Source organism: Oncorhynchus gorbuscha, linkage group LG16, assembly GCF_021184085.1.
Source record: "Oncorhynchus gorbuscha isolate QuinsamMale2020 ecotype Even-year linkage group LG16, OgorEven_v1.0, whole genome shotgun sequence".
NCBI classification, from domain to species: domain Eukaryota; kingdom Metazoa; phylum Chordata; class Actinopteri; order Salmoniformes; family Salmonidae; genus Oncorhynchus; species Oncorhynchus gorbuscha.
The window spans coordinates 98,312,811-98,332,979 of record NC_060188.1 but is presented as its reverse complement, the minus strand read 5'-3'; the positions used below and the strand labels follow the sequence as shown (position 1 = coordinate 98,332,979).

Below are 20,169 nucleotides of genomic sequence, written 5' to 3'. Positions count from 1 at the left end.
CTACTGCAGTAGAGCTTTGCAGAACACCTTCAGGCGATGTGATGTGGTGTCGAAAGAACATAATGATAGCTTTCGTGGGGCGTTAGTTAGCCTAGTGGTGAGAGTGTTGGACTAGTAACCGAAAGGTTGCAAGATCGAATCCCCGATCTCACAAGGTAAAAATCTGTCGCTCTGCCCCTGAACAAGGCAGTTAACCCACTGTTCCTAGGCCGTCGTTGAAAATAAGAATTTGTTCTTAACTGACTTGAACATGGATGATGTGCCTGACTGCAGTGTTCACTACTGGATAATGTCCTGACCCAGTGTTGTCTGCTGTACGATGATGTCCTGACCCCTGACCCAGTGTTGTCTGCTGTACGATGATGTCCTGACCCCTGACCCAGTGTTGTCTGCTGTACGATGATGTCCTGACCCCTGACCCCGTGTTGTCTGCTGGACGATGATGTCCTGACCCCTGACCCAGTGTTGTCTGCTTTACGATGACGTCCTGACCCCTTAACTCTCACTCTCTTTCTCCAGATGACCTGTCTCGTGTCATGTCCCAGTGGTCTGCTAGTCATTGGCCACCTCCTCGCACTATCCTTCGTCAACACCCAGTCAGAGATATGGACCAATGAAGGTAAGAGACACTAACCTAACCCTTACAGCTCCCCTGTAAGATATGGACCAATGATGTAAAGACGGACTCATCCCTAAATCAGCCATACTGTGTAACAGAGCTGTAGTCCCTGTTACTACCGGCTACCGCCCGATCCTCTACCCTGCACCTTAGAGACTGTTACTACCGGCTACCCCCCGATACTCTACACTGCACCTTAGAGACTGTTACTACTGGCTACCACCAGATACTCTACCCTGCACCTTAGAGACTGTTACTACCGGCTACCACCCGATCCTCTACACTGCACCTTAGAGACTGTTCCTACCGGCTACCAGCCGGTACTTTACCCTGCACCTTAGAGACTGTTACTACCGGCTACCCCCCGATACTCTACCCTGCACCTTAGAGACTGTTCCTACCGGCTACCAGCCGGTACTTTACCCTGCACCTTAGAGACTGTTACTACCGGCTACCCCCCGATACTCTACCCTGCACCTTAGAGACTGTTACTACTGGCTACCACCCAGTTCTCTACCCTGCACCCTAGAGACTGTTACTACCGGCAACCACCCGGTACTCTACCCTGCACCTTAGAGACTGTTCCTACCGGCTACCACCCGGTACTCTACCCTGCACCTTAGAGATTGTTACTACCGGCTACCACCCGGTACTCTACCCTGCACCTTAGAGACTGTTACTACCCGGCTACCACCCGGTACTCTACCCTGCACCTTAGAGACTGTTCACACCGGCTACCACCCGGTACTCTACCCTGCACCTTAGAGACTGTTACTACCTGTCTACCACCCGGTACTCTACCCTGCATCTTAGAGACTGTTACTACCGGTTACCGCCCGATCCTCTACCCTGCACCTTAGAGACTGTTACTACCGGCTACCCCCCGATACTCTACCCTGCACCTTAGAGACTGTTACTACTGGCTACCACCCAGTTCTCTACCCTGCACCTTAGAGACTGTTACTACTGGCTACCACCCAGTTCTCTACCCTGCACCTTAGAGACTGTTACTACCGGCAACCACCCGGTACTCTACCCTGCACCTTAGAGACTGTTCCTACCGGCTACCAGCCGGTACTTTACCCTGCACCTTAGAGACTGTTACTACCGGCTACCCCCCGATACTCTACCCTGCACCTTAGAGACTGTTCCTACCGGCTACCAGCCGGTACTCTACCCTGCACCTTAGAGACTGTTACTACCGGCTACCCCCCGATACTCTACCCTGCACCTTAGAGACTGTTACTACTGGCTACCACCCAGTTCTCTACCCTGCACCCTAGAGACTGTTACTACCGGCAACCACCCGGTACTCTACCCTGCACCTTAGAGACTGTTCCTACCGGCTACCACCCGGTACTCTACCCTGCACCTTAGAGATTGTTACTACCGGCTACCACCCGGTACTCTACCCTGCACCTTAGAGACTGTTACTACCCGGCTACCACCCGGTACTCTACCCTGCACCTTAGAGACTGTTCACACCGGCTACCACCCGGTACTCTACCCTGCACCTTAGAGACTGTTACTACTGGCTACCACCCGGTACTCTACCCTGCACCTTAGAGACTGTTACTACCTGTCTACCACCCGGTACTCTACCCTGCATCTTAGAGACTGTTACTACCGGTTACCGCCCGATCCTCTACCCTGCACCGTAGAGACTGTTACTACCGGCTACCCCCCGATACTCTACCCTGCACCTTAGAGACTGTTACTACTGGCTACCACCCAGTTCTCTACCCTGCACCTTAGAGACTGTTACTACCCGGCTACCACCCGGTACTCTACCCTGCACCTTAGAGACTGTTACTACCCGGCTACCACCCGGTACTCTACCCTGCACCTTAGAGACTGTTACTAGCGGCTACTGCATGGTACTCTACCCTGCACCTTAGAGACTGTTGCTACAGGCTACCACCCGGTTCTCTACCCTGCACCTTAGAGACTGTTACTACCGGCTACCACCCGGTTCTCTACCCTGCACCTTAGAGACTGTTACTACCGGCTACCACCCGGTTCTCTACCCTGCACCTTAGAGACTGTTACTACCGGCTACCACCCGGTTCTCTACCCTGCACCTTAGAGACTGTTACTACCGGCTACCACCCGGTTCTCTACCCTGCACCTTAGAGACTGTTACTACCGGCTACCACCCGGTTCTCTACCCTGCACCTTAGAGACTGTTACTACCGGCTACCACCCGGTTCTCTACCCTGCACCTTAGAGACTGTTACTACCGGCTACCACCCGGTTCTCTACCCTGCACCTTAGAGACTGTTACTACCGGCTACCACCCGGTTCTCTACCCTGCACCTTAGAGACTGTTGCCCATAGTCATTGGTCACTTTAATCATGTTTATAGTGCCTTCAGAAAGTTTTCACACCCTGTGACGATTTTTACAAATTGTTGTGTTAAAGATTGCGATTAAAATTGAGATTTTGAGTAAAAGTCTAAAAGTATCTGGTTTCAACTGTCCTAAATGCAGTGGTGGAAAAAGTACTCAATATCATTCCTTACCAAGCAAACCAGACGACACCATTCTGTTTTTCTATTTGATTTACAGACTGTTACAGGTTTTGCTTTCTCCGTTTATATTTAGAGATTGCACGTTGAACGTAGGGCGCACAGATTGGCGTCAACTCATTACTAATGTGTTACACCTCTGCTGGCATGTCCAGCTTGTTAGTCGGAAGGGGTTTCACCTGTGCTTGCTCAGGTGATATTTAGGAGTGGCTGGCCCAGGTGATATTTAGGAGTGGCTGGCCCAGGTGATATTTAGGAGTGGCTGGCCCAGGTGATATTTAGGAGTGGCTGGCCCAGGTGATATTTAGGAGTGGCTGGCCCAGGTGATATTTAGGAGTGGATGGCCCAGGTGATATTTAGGAGTGGCTGGCCCAGGTGATATTTAGGAGTGGCTGGCCCAGGTGATATTTAGGAGTGGCTGGCCCAGGTGATATTTAGGAGTGGCTGGCCCAGGTGATATTTAGGAGTGGCTGGCCCAGGTGATATTTAGGAGTGGCTGGCCCAGGTGATATTTAGGAGTGGCTGGCCCAGGTGATATTTAGGAGTGGCTGGCCCAGGTGATATTTAGGAGTGGCTGGCCCAGGTGATATTTAGGTGTGGCTGGCCCAGGTGATATTTAGGTGTGGCTAGCCCAGTGCTCCAGATAAGCTTGAGAGATTTTGTGGAGGGCTGCACTTCACATCAGCTCAACCTTTTAAGTTTGAAAGATGCCTGATTGTTGGTGTTTCTCCTGTTTTGTTTTTGCTCCATATTATTTTTACTCTCTATCCTAAGTTGTTGTGGGCTTTTATTTGTAGTGTGTCTTTTTGGGAGGCAAACCTAGTGGTTTATCCATGGTGGATGTCTGTTAGAACCACTTACTAGTGGGCCACATGGCTGCATTTCAGAAGCCCTTTCTGTTGTGTTCGGCTGTAAATGATTGTCTTTGTTAGTTCCCTTTGTTGTGAGCGACCTTTTGAGTTTGTCTAGTGGGAACGTAACAGGACAGCCAGGCGCGTACTCCAACACCGCCAGATCAGAGGCAGTAAGGTTGACAACGTGTTGGGTGGGTGTATGAATTCAACCATTTGCTGTTCTGTCAAGAATTCAAAATGTACGGAGTAAAAAGTACATTATTTTCTTTAGGAAAGTAATGGAGTAAAAGTTAAATTATAAATATATAAAGAAAAGTACATTCCTCCCCCAAAACCAATATATTATTGTGACATTTCCAGCAGCAAGTGGAATTCGATTTCCGAAAATACAAGGCCTGTAGCTTTCAAATTATGTCACTTTCTATACCCCCCCCCCCCAAACTCACCAGTCCCTATTTAGGGCCCAAAACAACCATTCAGAGTTCAACTGGTTGAATCCCTTTTAGCGTGAGGAAGTGTATCAATACACCCAGTCACTACTCAGTAGGAAGGAAACCACTCAGGGATTTCACCATGAGGCCAATGGGGGGGACAGTTACAGAGTTTAATGGCTGTGATAGGAGGAAACTGAGGATGGATCAACAACATGGTAGTTACTCCACAATACTAACCTAAATGACAGAGTTTAATGGCTGTGATAGGAGGAAACTGAGGATGGATCAACAACATGGTAGTTACTCCACAATACTAACCTAAATGACAGAGTTTAATGGCTGTGATAGGAGGAAACTGAGGATGGATCAACAACATGGTAGTTACTCCACAATACTAACCTAAATGACGGAGTTTAATGGCTGTGATAGGAGGAAACTTAGGACGGATCAACAACATGTTAGTTACTCCACAATACTGACCTAAATGACAGAGTAAAAATAAGGATGCCTGTACAGGACAAAAAGTATCCAAAACATCCCTCCTGTTTGAAAGAAGGCACTAATGTAAAACTGCTAAAGATGTCCTGAATTGAAAGTGTTATGTTATGTGCAAATCCAACACAACAAACATATATTCATGTTCAAGCACTGGCAAAATCCTCGAGGAAAACCTGGTTCAGTCTGCTTTCCAACAGATACTGGGAGACAAATTCACCTTTCAGCAGGACAATAACCTAATATACACTGGAGATGCTTACCAAAACAACATTGAATTTTCCAGAGTGGCCTAGTTACAGTTTTGACTTAAATCAGTTTCAGATTTGAAAATGTTTCTCTAGCAATGGTACAACCAACTTAACAGGGCTTGAATCATTTTAATAAGAATAATGTGTAAATATTGTGCGATGTGAAAAGCTCTTAGAGACTTACCCAGAAAGACTCACAGCTGTAATTGTTGCCAAATGTGATTCTAACATGTATTGACTTACGGGTGTGAATCCTTATGTAAATGAGACATTTAAGTATTTAATTTGAAATACATTTGCAAACATTTCTGAAAACAACATGTTTTCACTTTGTCATTATGGGGTACTGAGTATAGCTGGGTGAGAAACATATATATTCACTTTGTATGTTGTCTACCTCACTTGCTTTGGCAATGTTAACACATGTTTCCCAGGCCAATAAAGCCCTTGAATTGAATTGAATTGAATTGAATTGAATTGAATTGAAACAATAAGGATGTAATCCATTTTGAATCCAGGCTGAAACACAACACAGTGAATACTGTCTGAAGGCACCTATACGGCTGCACACAGTAGTTTACAAATCCTGACTGTGCCGAAGACTTATGGGGGGGGGGGACTGTAAGTGTTTATATGTGGCTGCTATGTAACAGCAGACACAACAGTGTGTAGAGATGACCCGCTTTAGGTCATAGAGATATACAATGCTGAGGACTGTCGGCTCTAAATATGTACAAGACTAATGATTGTAGAACTGTTTAGACACAGAGATCTAACTGTTCTAACGTCTAGTTTCAGATGTTCAGTATGGGAGGCTGGGGTCCAATGTCACGCTGGTGTGTGGAGCAGCACTAGACAGGTATGTTCCACTGTGACAGGCTCTGGGGATGGGGGGGGCTGGGGTCCAACGTCACGCTGGTGTGTGGAGCAGCACTAGACAGGTCTGTTCCACTGCCTGGGGATGGGGGGGGCTGGGGTCCAACGTCACGCTGGTGTGTGGAACAGCACTAGACAGGTATGTTCCACTGTGACAGGCTCTGGGGATGGGGGGGGGCTAGGATGGGTTTGTTCCCTGTGCATAACTGTCTCTGGGGGGTCATATTGTCCTTTCTCCTGGGGGTCACGCTATCATTTGAGTCCCTCCTGAGGTGTAGACCCTCCTGAGGTGTAGTCCCTCCTGAGGTGTAGTCCCTCCTGAGGTGTAGTCCCTCCTGAGGTGTAGTCCCTCCTGAGGTGTAGTCCCTCCTGAGGTGTAGCCCCTCCTGAGGTGTAGCCCCTCCTGAGGTGTAGCCCCTCCTGAGGTGTAGCCCCTCCTGAGGTGTAGTCCCTCCTGAGGTGTAGTCCCTCCTGAGGTGCAGTCCCTCCTGAGGTGCAGTCCCTCCTGAGGTGCAGTCCCTCCTGAGGTGCAGTCCCTCCTGAGGTGCAGTCCCTCCTGGGGTGTAGTCCCTCCTGGGGTGTAGTCCCTCCTGGGGTGTAGTCCCTCCTGGGGTGTAGTCCCTCCTGAGGTGTAGTCCCTCCTGAGGTGTAGTCCCTCCTGAGGTGTAGTCCCTCCTGAGGTGTAGTCCCTCCTGGGGTGTAGTCACTCCTGGGGTGTAGTCCTTCCTGAGGACACAAGATCCAGCACACAGTATATGATACAAAAAATGAACTATTTTATTTGACTTATTTCCTATTCAACAAAACTGTATGAATAAGGCTTAAAATGACTTAGACACTTTATAATCAAATTATAAAACCCCTAACGCTAAGATTTCACATTCTTTATTACTGTAAAACACATCATTATGGGTTTAGTGTTGGAGTAAATTTGTATATTTTCTAAAGTTCTCTTAATCAAAACATATGCCCCCATGTGACTTCCAGCTTGACTTCTTGAACTCATTAGAAACTCGCCTTTCATCTCATATTCATCTTGTCCATCTATGACAAACAGAAAGTGATTTTTGTTAAATGGCTATAAATTCAACCTCTGAATGTGTCATAGTGATGAAACCATTCTCTCCTGCATTCTCTATCCGTGGGAACCAGGGCTATCTCTATCCGTGGGAACCAGGGCTATCTCTATCCGTGGGAACCAGGGCTATCTCTATCTGTGGGAACCAGGGCTATCGCTATCCGTGGGACCCAGGGCTATCGCTATCCGTGGGAACTAGGGCTATCTCTATCCGTGGGAACCAGGGCTATCGCTATCGGTCGGAATCAGGGCTATCTCTATCGGTCGGAATCAGGGCTGTGTCCATGGGAACTAGGGCTATCTCTATCCGTGGGAACCAGGGCTATCGCTATCGGTCGGAATCAGGGCTGTGTCCATGGGAATTAGGGCTACCGCTATCGATGGGTATCAGGGCTGTGTCCGTGGGAATCAGGGCTATCACTATCCATGGGAACGAGGGCTATCACTATCCATGGGAACGAGGGCTATCACTATCCATGGGAACGAGGGCTATCACTATCCATGGGAACGAGGGCTATCACTATCCATGGGAACGAGGGCTATCACTATCCATGGGAACGAGGTGCTATCACTTTCCATAGGGACCAGGGCTATCGTTATCGGTGGGAACCAGGGCTATCACTATCCATAGGAACCAGGGCTATCACTGTCGGTGGGAACCAGGGCTATCACTGTCGGTGGGAACCAGGGCTATCACTGTCGGTGGGAACCAGGGCTATCACTGTCGGTGGGAACCAGGGCTATCACTGTCGGTGGGAACCAGGGCTATCACTGTCGGTGGGAACCAGGGCTATCACTGTCGGTGGGAACCAGGGCTATCACTGTCGGTGGGAACCAGGGCTATCACTGTCGGTGGGAACCAGGGCTATCACTGTCGGTGGGAACCAGGGCTATCTCTATCGGTGGGAACCAGGGCTATCGCTTTCGGTGGGAACCAGGGCTATCGCTGTCGGTGGGAACAGGGCTTGGCCTCTACATTGTCCACAGACGTCATAATGTCTCCACAGGACATCAGTGAAGTGGCGTCTGAACAGGAGTTCCATGTTACCATGGCAGCACCGAGTGACATCAGATGGTCAGCTGGTCCTCCTGCAGGCTGACCACGCTGCCGAGGGAAACTACAGCTGCCATGACGACCGGGGACGACTCATCAGGACAACCAGACTGAGGCTGGGGCGTAAGTCTCCCTTCTCCTCCCTTCATAGACTGAGGCTGTGACCTAAATCTTAATCATTCCTCAGAAACCCGGGGAGAGCTGCAGTCCCTCACACACTGAGATAAAGCTTCATATATTTGGTTGTTGATCATGTGATCATCATTTCTCCTCTCTTCTTCCTCAGATCCCCCCGGGCTGCTCAATGTTTCCTGTCGTGTGTCCAATCACAGCCTGGTATTGTGTTCATGGGTGGAGTCTGTGAAGACCCTCCTGCCTGCCCAGTACCACACCTCTTACAGGTGAGCCACCCGTCCTCTCCTCTCCTACCAGCATGTTTTTTCATTTTATTTATTTTACCTTTATTAAACTAGGCAAGTCAGTTAAGAACAAATTATTATTTACAATGATGGCCTAGGAACAGTGGGTTGACCGCCAGCTGATGCTGTAGGTACACAGATATCATGTTGTTGATGGTGAAGAATCTCTCCTCTCTCCCTCTCCAGGGGTAATAAGAGCCAGGTGAGGATGTGTGTGGTGTCGTCCCCTCCCCAGAAGCAGTGCACCATCACAGACCCTACCATGTGGCAACACTACCATAACATCAACATCACAGAGACCAACCCTCTGGGGTCACAGACCACCATCCTGATGGTCAAGTTCCATGAGCTCTGTAGGTCACTGCCTCATCTGCACACTGTCTGTCTGCACACTGTCTGTCTGTACCTGTCTGTCTGTACCTGTCTGTACCTGTCTGTCTGTACCTGTCTGTACCTGTCTGTCTGTACCTGTCTGTCTGTACCTCCATGAGCTCTGTAGGTCACTGCCTCATCTGCACACTGTCTGTCTTTATCTGTCTGTACCTGTCTTTATCTGTCTGTACCTGTCTGTCTGTACCTGTCTGTCTGTACATGTCTGTCTGTACCTGTCTGTCTGTACCTGTCTGTACCTGTCTGTCTGTACCTGTCTATCTGTAGCTGTCTGTACCTGCCTGTACCTGTCTGTCTGTACCTGTCTGTCTGTAGCTGTCTGTACCTGCCTGTACCTGTCTGTCTGTAGCTGTCTGTACCTGCCTGTACCTGTCTGTACCTGTCTGTCTGTACCTGTCTGTCTGTAGCTGTCTGTCTTTACCTGTCTGTACCTCTCTGTCTTTACCTGTCTGTACCTGTCTATCTTTACCTGTCTGTACCTGTCTGTCTTTACCTGTCTGTCTGTACCTGTCTGTACCTGTCTGTCTTTACCTGTCTGTACCTGTCTGTCTTTACCTGTCTGTCTGTACCTGTCTGTACCTGTCTGTCTTTACCTGTCTGTACCTGTCTGTCTGTACCTGTCTGTCTGTACCTGTCTGTACCTGTCTGTCTGTACCTGTCTGTCTGTACCTGTCTGTCTGTACCTGTCTGTCTGTCTGTCTGTACCTGTCTGTACCTGTCTGTCTGTACCTGCCTGTACCTGTCTGTACCTGTCTGTCTTTACCTGTCTGCCTGTGCCTGTCTGTTTGTACCTGTCTGTCTTTACCTGTCTGTCTGTACCTGTCTTTATCTGTCTGTACCTGTCTGTCTGTACCTGTCTGTACCTGTCTTTACCTGTCTGCACCTGTTTGTGCCTGTCTCTACCTGTCTGTCTGTACCTGTCTGTCTTTACCTGTCTGTCTGTACCTGTCTGTCTGTACCTGTCTTTACCTGCCTGTACCTGTCTGTACCTGTCTGTCTTTACCTGTCTGTACCTGTCTGTACCTGTCTGTCTGTACCTGTCTGTACCTGTATGTCTGTACCTGTCTGTCTGTACCTGTCTGTCTTTACCTGTCTGTCTGTACCTGCCTGTACCTGCCTGTACCTGTCTGTACCTGTCTGTCTTTACCTGTCTGTACCTGTCTGTCTTTACCTGTCTGCCTGTGCCTGTCTGTTTGTACCTGTCTTTATCTGTCTGTACCTGTCTGTCTGTACCTGTCTGTCTGTACCTGTCTGTACCTGCCTGTACCTGTCTGTCTTTACCTGTCTGTACCTGTCTGTACCTGTCTGTACCTGTCTGTCTTTACCTGTCTATCTGTACCTGTCTGTCTGTACCTGTCTTTATCTGTCTGTACCTGCCTGTCTTTACCTGTCTGTCTGTACCTGTCTGGCTGTACCTGTCTTTATCTGTCTGTACCTGCCTGTATTTACCTGTCTGTACCTGCCTGTATTTACCTGTCTGTACCTGTCTGTCTTTACCTGTCTGTCTGTACCTGTCTTTATCTGTCTGTCTTTACCTGACTGTACCTGTCTTTACCTGTCTGTCTTTACCTGTCTGTCTTTACCTGTCTGTCTGTACCTGTCTGTCTGTACCTGTCTTTATCTGTCTGTACCTGCCTGTCTGTACCTGTCTGTCTGTCCCTGTCTGTCTGTACCTGTCTGTCTTTACCTGTCTGTCTGTACCTGCCTGTACCTGTCTGTCTTTACCTGTCTGTCTGTACCTGTCTTTATCTGTCTGTCTGTACCTGTCTTTACCTGTCTTTACCCTGACTGTACCTGTCTTTACCTGTACCCGTCTGTCTTTACCTGTCTGTCTTTACCTGTCTGTCTGTACCTGTCTGTCTTTACCTGTCTTTATCTGTCTGTACCTGCCTGTCTGTCTTTACCTGTCTTTATCTGCCTGTGCCTGTCTTTACCTGTCTGTACCTGTCTGTCTGTACCTGTCTGACTTTACCTGTCTGTCTGTACCTGTCTTTATCTGCCTGTACCTGTCTTTACCTGTCTGTACCTGTCTGTCTTTACCTGTCTGTACCTGTCTGTCTGTACCTGTCTGTCTGTACCTGTCTTTATCTGTCTGTACCTGCCTGTATTTACCTGTCTGTACCTGCCTGTACCTGTCTGTCTTTACCTGTCTGTCTTTACCTGTCTGTCTGTACCTGTCTTTATCTGTCTGTCTTTACCTGTCTGTCTGTACCTGTCTGTCTGTCTTTACCTGTCTGTCTGTACCTGTCTTTATCTGTCTGTACCTGCCTGTCTGTACCTGTCTGTCTTTACATGTCTGTCTGTCATTTACATTTACATTACATTTAAGTCATTTAGCAGACGCTCTTATCCAGAGCGACTTACAAATTGGTGCATTCACCTTATGACATCCAGTGGAACAGTCACTTTACAATAGTGCATCTAAATCTTAAAGGGGGGGGGAATACTTATCCTATCCTAGGTATTCCTTAAAGAGGTGGGGTTTCAGGTGTCTCCGGAAGGTGGTGATTGACTCCGCTGTCCTGGCGTCGTGAGGGAGTTTGTTCCACCATTGGGGGGCCAGAGCAGAGAACAGTTTTGACTGGGCTGAGCGGGAGCTGTACTTCCTCAGTGGTAGGGAGGCGAGCAGGCCAAAGGTGGATGAACGCAGTGCCCTTGTTTGGGTGTAGGGCCTGATCAGAGCCTGGAGGTACTGAGGTGCCGTTCCCCTCACAGCTCCGTAGGCAAGCACCATGGTCTTGTAGCGGATGCGAGCTTCAACTGGAAGCCAGTGGAGAGAACGGAGGAGCGGGGTGACGTGAGAGAACTTGGGAAGGTTGAACACCAGACGGGCTGCGGCGTTCTGGATGAGTTGAAGGGGTTTAATGGCACAGGCAGGGAGCCCAGCCAACAGCGAGTTGCAGTAATCCAGACGGGAGATGACAAGTGCCTGGATTAGGACCTGCGCCGCTTCCTGTGTGAGGCAGGGTCGTACTCTGCGGATGTTGTAGAGCATGAACCTACAGGAACGGGCCACCACCTTGATGTTGGTTGAGAACGACAGGGTGTTGTCCAGGATCACACCAAGGTTCTTAGCGCTCTGGGAGGAGGACACAATGGAGTTGTCAACCGTGATGGCGAGATCATGGGACGGGCAGTCCTTTCCCGGGAGGAAGAGCAGCTCCGTCTTGCCGAGGTTCAGCTTGAGGTGGTGATCCGTCATCCACACTGATATGTCTGCCAGACATGCAGAGATGCGATTCGCCACCTGGTCATCAGAAGGGGGAAAGGAGAAGATTAGTTGTGTAGCAATGATATGAGAGACCATGTGAGGTTATGACAGAGCCAAGTGACTTGGTGTATAGCGAGAATAGGAGAGGGCCTAGAACAGAGCCCTGGGGGACACCAGTGGTGAGAGCGCGTGGTGAGGAGACAGATTCTCGCCACGCCACCTGGTAGGAGCGACCTGTCAGGTAGGACGCAATCCAAGCGTGGGCCGCGCCAGAGATGCCCAACTCGGAGAGGGTGGAGAGGAGGATCTGATGGTTCACAGTATCGAAGGCAGCCGATAGATCTAGAAGGATGAGAGCAGAGGAGAGAGAGTTAGCTTTAGCAGTGCGGAGCGCCTCTGTGATACAGAGGAGAGCAGTCTCAGTTGAATGACTAGACTTGAAACCTGACTGATTTGGATCAAGAAGGTCATTCAGAGAGAGATAGCGGGAGAGCTGGCCAAGGACGGCACGTTCAAGAGTTTTGGAGAGAAAAGAAAGAAGGGATACTGGTCTGTAATTGTTGACATCGGAGGGATCGAGTGTAGGTTTTTTCAGAAGGGGTGCAACTCTCGCTCTCTTGAAGACGGAAGGGACGTAGCCAGCGGTCAGTGATGAGTTGATGAGCGAGGTGAGGTAAGGGAGAAGGTCTCCGGAAATGGTCTGGAGAAGAGGGGAGGGGATAGGGTCAAGCGGGCAGGTTGTTGGGCGGCCGGCCGTCACAAGACGCGAGATTTCATCTGGAGAGAGAGGGGAGAAAAAGGTCAGAGCACAGGGTAGGGCAGTGTGAGCAGAACCAGTGGTGTCGTTTGACTTAGCAAACGAGGATCGGATGTCGTCGACCTTCTTTTCAAAATGGTTGACGAAGTCGTCTGCAGAGAGGGAGGAGGGGGAGGGGGAGGAGGATTCAGGAGGGAGGAGAAGGTGGCAAAGAGCTTCCTAGGGTTAGAGGCAGATGCTTGGAATTTAGCGTGGTAGAAAGTGGCTTTAGCAGCAGAGACAGTGGAGGAAAATGTAGAGAGGAGGGAGTGAAAGGATGCCAGGTCCGCAGGGAGGCGAGTTTTCCTCCATTTCCGCTCGGCTGCCCGGAGCCCTGTTCTGTGAGCTCGCAATGAGTCATCGAGCCACGGAGCGGGAGGGGAGGACCGAGCCGGCCTGGAGGATAGGGGACATAGAGAGTCAAAGGATGCAGAGAGGGAGGAGAGGAGGGTTGAGGAGGCAGAATCAGGAGATAGGTTGGAGAAGGTTTGAGCGGAGGAAAGAGATGATAGGATGGAAGAGGAGAGAGTAGCGGGGGAGAGAGAGCGAAGGTTGGGACGGCGCGATACCATCCGAGTAGGGGCAGTGTGGGAGGTGTTGGATGAGAGCGAGAGGGAAAAGGATACAAGGTAGTGGTCGGAGACTTGGAGGGGAGTTGCAATGAGGTTAGTGGAAGAACAGCATCTAGTAAAGATGAGGTCGAGCGTATTGCCTGCCTTGTGAGTAGGGGGAAGGTGAGAGGGTGAGGTCAAAAGAGGAGAGGAGTGGAAAGAAGGAGGCAGAGAGGAATGAGTCAAAGGTAGACGTGGGGAGGTTAAAGTCGCCCAGAACTGTGAGAGGTGAGCCGTCCTCAGGAAAGGAGCTTATCAAGGCATCAAGCTCATTGATGAACTCTCCGAGGGAACCTGGAGGGCGATAAATGATAAGGATGTTAAGCTTGAAAGGGCTGGTAACTGTGACAGCATGGAATTCAAAGGAGGCGATAGACAGATGGGTAAGGGGAGAAAGAGAGAATGACCACTTGGGAGAGATGAGGATCCCGGTGCCACCACCCCGCTGACCAGAAGCTCTCGGGGTGTGCGAGAACACGTGGGCGGACGAAGAGAGAGCAGTAGGAGTAGCAGTGTTGTCTGTGGTGATCCATGTTTCCGTTAGTGCCAAGAAGTCGAGGGACTGGAGGGAGGCATAGGCTGAGATGAACTCTGCCTTGTTGACCGCAGATCGGCAATTCCAGAGGGTACCGGAGACCTGGAACTCCACGTGGGTCATGCGCGCTGGGACCACCAGATTAGGGTGGCCGCGGCCACGCGGTGTGGAGCGTTTGTATGGTCTGTGCAGAGAGGAGAGAACAGGGATAAACAAACACATAGTTAACAGGCTACAGACGAGGCTACGCTAATGCAAAGGAGATTGGAATGACAAGTGGACTACACGTCTCGAATGTTCAGAAAGTTAAGCTACGTAGCAAGAATCTTATTGACTAAAATGATTAAAATGATACAGTACTGCTGAAGTAGGCTAGCTGGCAGTGGGTGCGTTGTTGACACTACACTGTCCCTGTCTGTCTTTACCTGACTGTCTGTCTTTACATGTCTGTCTGTCTGTCCCTACCTGTCTGTCTTTATCTGTCTGTCTTTATCTGTCTGTACCTGTCTGTCTGTACCTGTCTGACTTTACCTGTCTGTCTGTACCTGTCTTTACCTGCCTGTACCTGTCTGTACCCATCTGTTTGTACCCGTCAGTCTGTACCTGTCTGTCTGTACCTGTCTGTACGTACCTGTCTGTACTCGTCTGTCTGTACCCGTCTGCCTGTACCTGTCTGTCTGTACCTGCCTGTCTGTACCTGTCTGGCTGTATGTATTTGTCTGTCTACATGTCTGTCTTTACCTGTCTGTCTTTACATGTCTTGCCTGTACATGTCTGTCTTTACATGTCTGTCTGTCTGTACTTGTCTGTACCTCTTTGTCTGTACTGGTACCCGTCGGTTTCTACATGTTTGTCTTTACCCTTCTGTAGCCGTCTGTCTTTACCTGTCTGTCTTTTTTGTCTGTACCCATCTCTTTACCTGTCTGTACCCATCTCTTTACTTGTCTGTACCCATCTCTTTACTTGTCTGTACCCATCTCTTTACTTGTCTGTACCCATCTCTTTACTTGTCTGTACCCATCTCTTTACTTGTCTGTACCCATCTCTTTACTTGTCTGTACCCATCTCTTTACTTGTCTGTACCCATCTCTTTACTTGTCTGTACCCATCTCTTTACTTGTCTGTACCTGTCTGTACCCATCTCTTTACTTGTCTGTACCTGTCTGTACCCATCTCTTTACTTGTCTGTACCCATCTCTTTACTTGTCTGTACCCATCTCTTTACTTGTCAGTACCCATCTCTTTACTTGTCTGTACCCATCTCTTTACTTGTCTGTACCTGTCTGTACCCATCTCTTTACTTGTCTGTACCCATCTCTTGTCTGTACCTGTCTGTACCCATCTCTTTACTTGTCTGTACCTGTCTGTACCCATCTCTTTACTTGTCTGTACCCATCTCTTTACTTGTCTGTACCCATCTCTTTACTTGTCTGTACCCATCTCTTTACTTGTCTGTACCCATCTCTTTACCTGTCTGTACCCACCTCTTTACTTGTCTGTACCCACCTCTTTACTTGTCTGTACCCACCTCTTTACTTGTCTGTACCTGTCTGTACCCATCTCTTTACTTGCCTGTACCCATCTCTTTACTTGTCTGTACCCATCTCTTTACCTGTCTGTACCCATCTCTTTACTTGTCTGTACCCATCTCTTTACCTGTCTGTACCCATCTCTTTACTTGTCTGTACCCATCTCTTTACCTGTCTGTACCCATCTCTTTACCTGTCTGTACCTGTCTGTCTGTACCCATCTCTTTACCTGTCTGTACATGTCTGTACCCATCTCTTTACTTGTCTGTACCCATCTCTTTACTTGTCTGTACCCATCTCTTTACTTGTCTGTACCCATCTCTTTACCTGTCTGTACCCACCTCTTTACTTGTCTGTACCCACCTCTTTACTTGTCTGTACCCACCTCTTTACTTGTCTGTACCTGTCTGTACCCATCTCTTTACTTGCCTGTACCCATCTCTTTACTTGTCTGTACCCATCTCTTTACCTGTCTGTACCCATCTCTTTACTTGTCTGTACCCATCTCTTTACCTGTCTGTACCCATCTCTTTACTTGTCTGTACCCATCTCTTTACTTGTCTGTACCCATCTCTTTACCTGTCTGTACCTGTCTGTACCCATCTCTTTACTTGTCTGTACCCATCTCTTTACTTGTCTGTACCCATCTCTTTACTTGTCTATACCCATCTCTTTACTTGTCTGTACCTGTCTGTACCCATCTCTTTACTTGTCTGTACCCATCTCTTTACTTGTCTGTACCCATCTCTTTACTTGTCTGTACCCATCTCTTTACTTGTCTGTACCCATCTCTTTACTTGTCTGTACCCATCTCTTTACTTGTCTGTACCTGTCTGTACCCATCTCTTTACTTGTCTGTACCCATCTCTTTACTTGTCTGTACCCATCTCTTTACTTGTCTGTACCCATCTCTTTACTTGTCTGTACCCATCTCTTTACTTGAATGTACCTGTCTGTACCCATCTCTTTACTTGTCTGTACCCTTCTCTTTACTTGTCTGTACCCATCTCTTTACTTGTCTGTACCCATCTCTTTACTTGTCTGTACCTGTCTGTACCCATCTCTTTACTTGTCTGTACCCATCTCTTTACTTGTCTGTACCCATCTCTTTACTTGTCTGTACCCATCTCTTTACTTGTCTGTACCCATCTCTTTACCTGTCTGTACCCATCTCTTTACTTGTCTGTACCCATCTCTTTACTTGTCTGTACCCATCTCTTTACCTGTCTGTACCCATCGCTTTACTTGTCAGTACCCATCTCTTTACCTGTCTGTACCCATCTCTTTACTTGTCTGTACCTGTCTGTACCCATCTCTTTACTTGTCTGTACCTGTCTGTACCCATCTCTTTACTTGTCTGTACCCATCTCTTTACTTGTCTGTACCCATCTCTTTACTTGTCTGTACCCATCTCTTTACTTGTCTGTACCCATCTCTTTACTTGTCTGTACCCATCTCTTTACTTGTCTGTACCCATCTCTTTACTTGTCTGTACCCATCTCTTTACTTGTCTGTACCTGTCTGTACCCATCTCTTTACTTGTCTGTACCCATCTCTTTACTTGTCTGTACCCATCTCTTTACTTGTCTGTACCCATCTCTTTACTTGAATGTACCTGTCTGTACCCATCTCTTTACTTGTCTGTACCCTTCTCTTTACTTGTCTGTACCCATCTCTTTACTTGTCTGTACCCATCTCTTTACTTGTCTGTACCCATCTCTTTACCTGTCTGTACCCATCTCTTTACCTGTCTGTACCCATCTCTTTACTTGTCTGTACCCATCTCTTTACCTGTCTGTACCCATCTCTTTACTTGTCTGTACCTGTCTGTACCCATCTCTTTACTTGTCTGTACCTGTCTGTACCCATCTCTTTACCTGTCTGTACCCATCTCTTTACCTGTCTGTACCCATCTCTTTTTTTGTCTGTACCCATCTCTTTTTTTGTCTGTACCCATCTCTTTACTTGTCTGTACCCATCTCTTTACTTGTCTGTACCCATCTCTTTACTTGTCTGTACCTGTCTGTACCCATCTCTTTACTTGTCTGTACCCATCTCTTTACTTGTCTGTACCTGTCTGTACCCATCTCTTTACTTGTCTGTACCCATCTCTTTACTTGTCTGTACCCATCTCTTTACTTGTCTGTACCCATCTCTTTACCTGTCTGTACCCATCTCTTTACTTGTCTGTACCCATCTCTTTACTTGTCTGTACCCATCTCTTTACCTGTCTGTACCCATCGCTTTACTTGTCTGTACCCATCTCTTTACCTGTCTGTACCCATCTATTTACTTGTCTGTAACTGTCTGTACCCATCTATTTACTTGTCTGTACCCATCTCTTTACTTATCTGCACCCATCTCTTTACTTGTCTGTACCTGTCTGTACCCATCTCTTTACTTGTCTGTACCCATCTCTTTACCTGTCTGTACCCATCTCTTTACTTGTCTGTACCCATCTCTTTACTTATCTGTACCCATGTCTTTACTTGTCTGTACCTGTCTGTACCCATCTCTTTACTTGTCTGTACCCATCTCTTTACCTGTCTGTACCCATCTCTTTACTTGTCTGTACCCATCTCTTTACCTGTCTGTACCCATCTCTTTACCTGTCTGTACCCATCTCTTTACTTGTCTGTACCTGTCTGTACCCATCTCTTTACTTGTCTGTACCCATCTCTTTACTTGTCTGTACCCACCTCTTTACTTGTCTGTACCTGTCTGTACCCATCTCTTTACTTGCCTGTACCCATCTCTTTACTTGTCTTTACCCATCTCTTTACCTGTCTGTACCCATCTCTTGTCTGTACCCATCTCTTTACCTGTCTGTACCCATCTCTTTACTTGTCTGTACCCATCTCTTTACTTGTCTGTACCCATCTCTTTACCTGTCTGTACCTGTCTGTACCCATCTCTTTACTTGTCTGTACCCATCTCTTTACTTGTCTGTACCCATCTCTTTACTTGTCTGTACCCATCTCTTTACTTGTCTGTACCTGTCTGTACCCATCTCTTTACTTGTCTGTACCCATCTCTTTACTTGTCTGTACCCATCTCTTTACCTGTCTGTACCCATCTCTTTACTTGTCTGTACCCATCTCTTTACTTGTCTGTACCCATCTCTTTACTTGTCTGTACCCATCTCTTTACTTGAATGTACCTGTCTGTACCCATCTCTTTACTTGTATGTACCCTTCTCTTTACTTGTCTGTACCCATCTCTTTACTTGTCTGTACCCATCTCTTTACTTGTCTGTACCTGTCTGTACCCATCTCTTTACTTGTCTGTACCCATCTCTTTACTTCTCTGTACCCATCTCTTTACTTGTCTGTACCCATCTCTTTACTTGTCTGTACCCATCTCTTTACTTGTCTGTACCCATCTCTTTACCTGTCTGTACCCATCTCTTTACCTGTCTGTACCCATCGCTTTACTTGTCTGTACCCATCTCTTTACCTGTCTGTACCCATCTCTTTACTTGTCTGTACCTGTCTGTACCCATCTCTTTACTTGTCTGTACCTGTCTGTACCCATCTCTTTACTTGTCTGTACCCATCTCTTTACTTGCCTGTACCCATCTCTTTACTTGTCTGTACCCATCTCTTTACTTGTCTGTACCCATCTCTTTACTTGTCTGTACCCATCTCTTTACTTGTCTGTACCCATCTCTTTACTTGTCTGTACCCATCTCTTTACTTGTCTGTACCCATCTCTTTACTTGTCTGTACCCATCTCTTTACTTGTCTGTACCCATCTCTTTACTTGTCTGTACCCATCTCTTTACTTGAATGTACCTGTCTGTACCCATCTCTTTACTTGTCTGTACCCTTCTCTTTACTTGTCTGTACCCATCTCTTTACCTGTCTGTACCCATCTCTTTACCTGTCTGTACCCATCTCTTTACCTGTCTGTACCCATCTCTTTTTTTGTCTGTACCCATCTCTTTACTTGTCTGTACCCATCTCTTTACCTGTCTGTACCCATCTCTTTACTTGTCTGTACCTGTCTGTACCCATCTCTTTACCTGTCTGTACCCATCTCTTTACTTGTCTGTACCCATCTCTTTACTTGTCTGTACCCATCTCTTTACTTGTCTGTACCCATCTCTTTACTTGTCTGTACCTGTCTGTACCCATCTCTTTACTTGTCTGTACCCATCTCTTTACTTGTCTGTACCTGTCTGTACCCATCTCTTTACTTGTCTGTACCCATCTCTTTACTTGTCTGTACCCATCTCTTTACTTGTCTGTACCCATCTCTTTACTTGTCTGTACCCATCTCTTTACTTGTCTGTACCCATCTCTTTACTTGTCTGTACCTGTCTGTACCCATCTCTTTACTTGTCTGTACCCATCTCTTTACTTGTCTGTACCCATCTCTTTACTTGTCTGTACCCATCTCTTTACTTGTCTGTACCCATCTCTTTACCTGTCTGTACCCATCTCTTTACCTGTCTGTACCCATCTCTTTACTTGTCTGTACCCATCTCT

General features: G+C 47.8%; 1 protein-coding gene across 1 annotated transcript in view; it reads left to right on the top strand.

The window, feature by feature from the left end:
- Positions 1 to 20,169, top strand: part of LOC123999870 (interleukin-11 receptor subunit alpha-like) — a 119,272-nt gene that overhangs the window by 65,080 nt on the left and 34,023 nt on the right. The window contains exons 2-6 of the mRNA XM_046305878.1: positions 520 to 619; positions 5,973 to 6,039; positions 8,142 to 8,311; positions 8,475 to 8,589; positions 8,794 to 8,964. Of these exons, the coding sequence (XP_046161834.1) occupies positions 520 to 619; positions 5,973 to 6,039; positions 8,142 to 8,311; positions 8,475 to 8,589; positions 8,794 to 8,964 (623 nt within the window). The remainder of the gene's footprint in view (positions 1 to 519; positions 620 to 5,972; positions 6,040 to 8,141; positions 8,312 to 8,474; positions 8,590 to 8,793; positions 8,965 to 20,169) is intronic.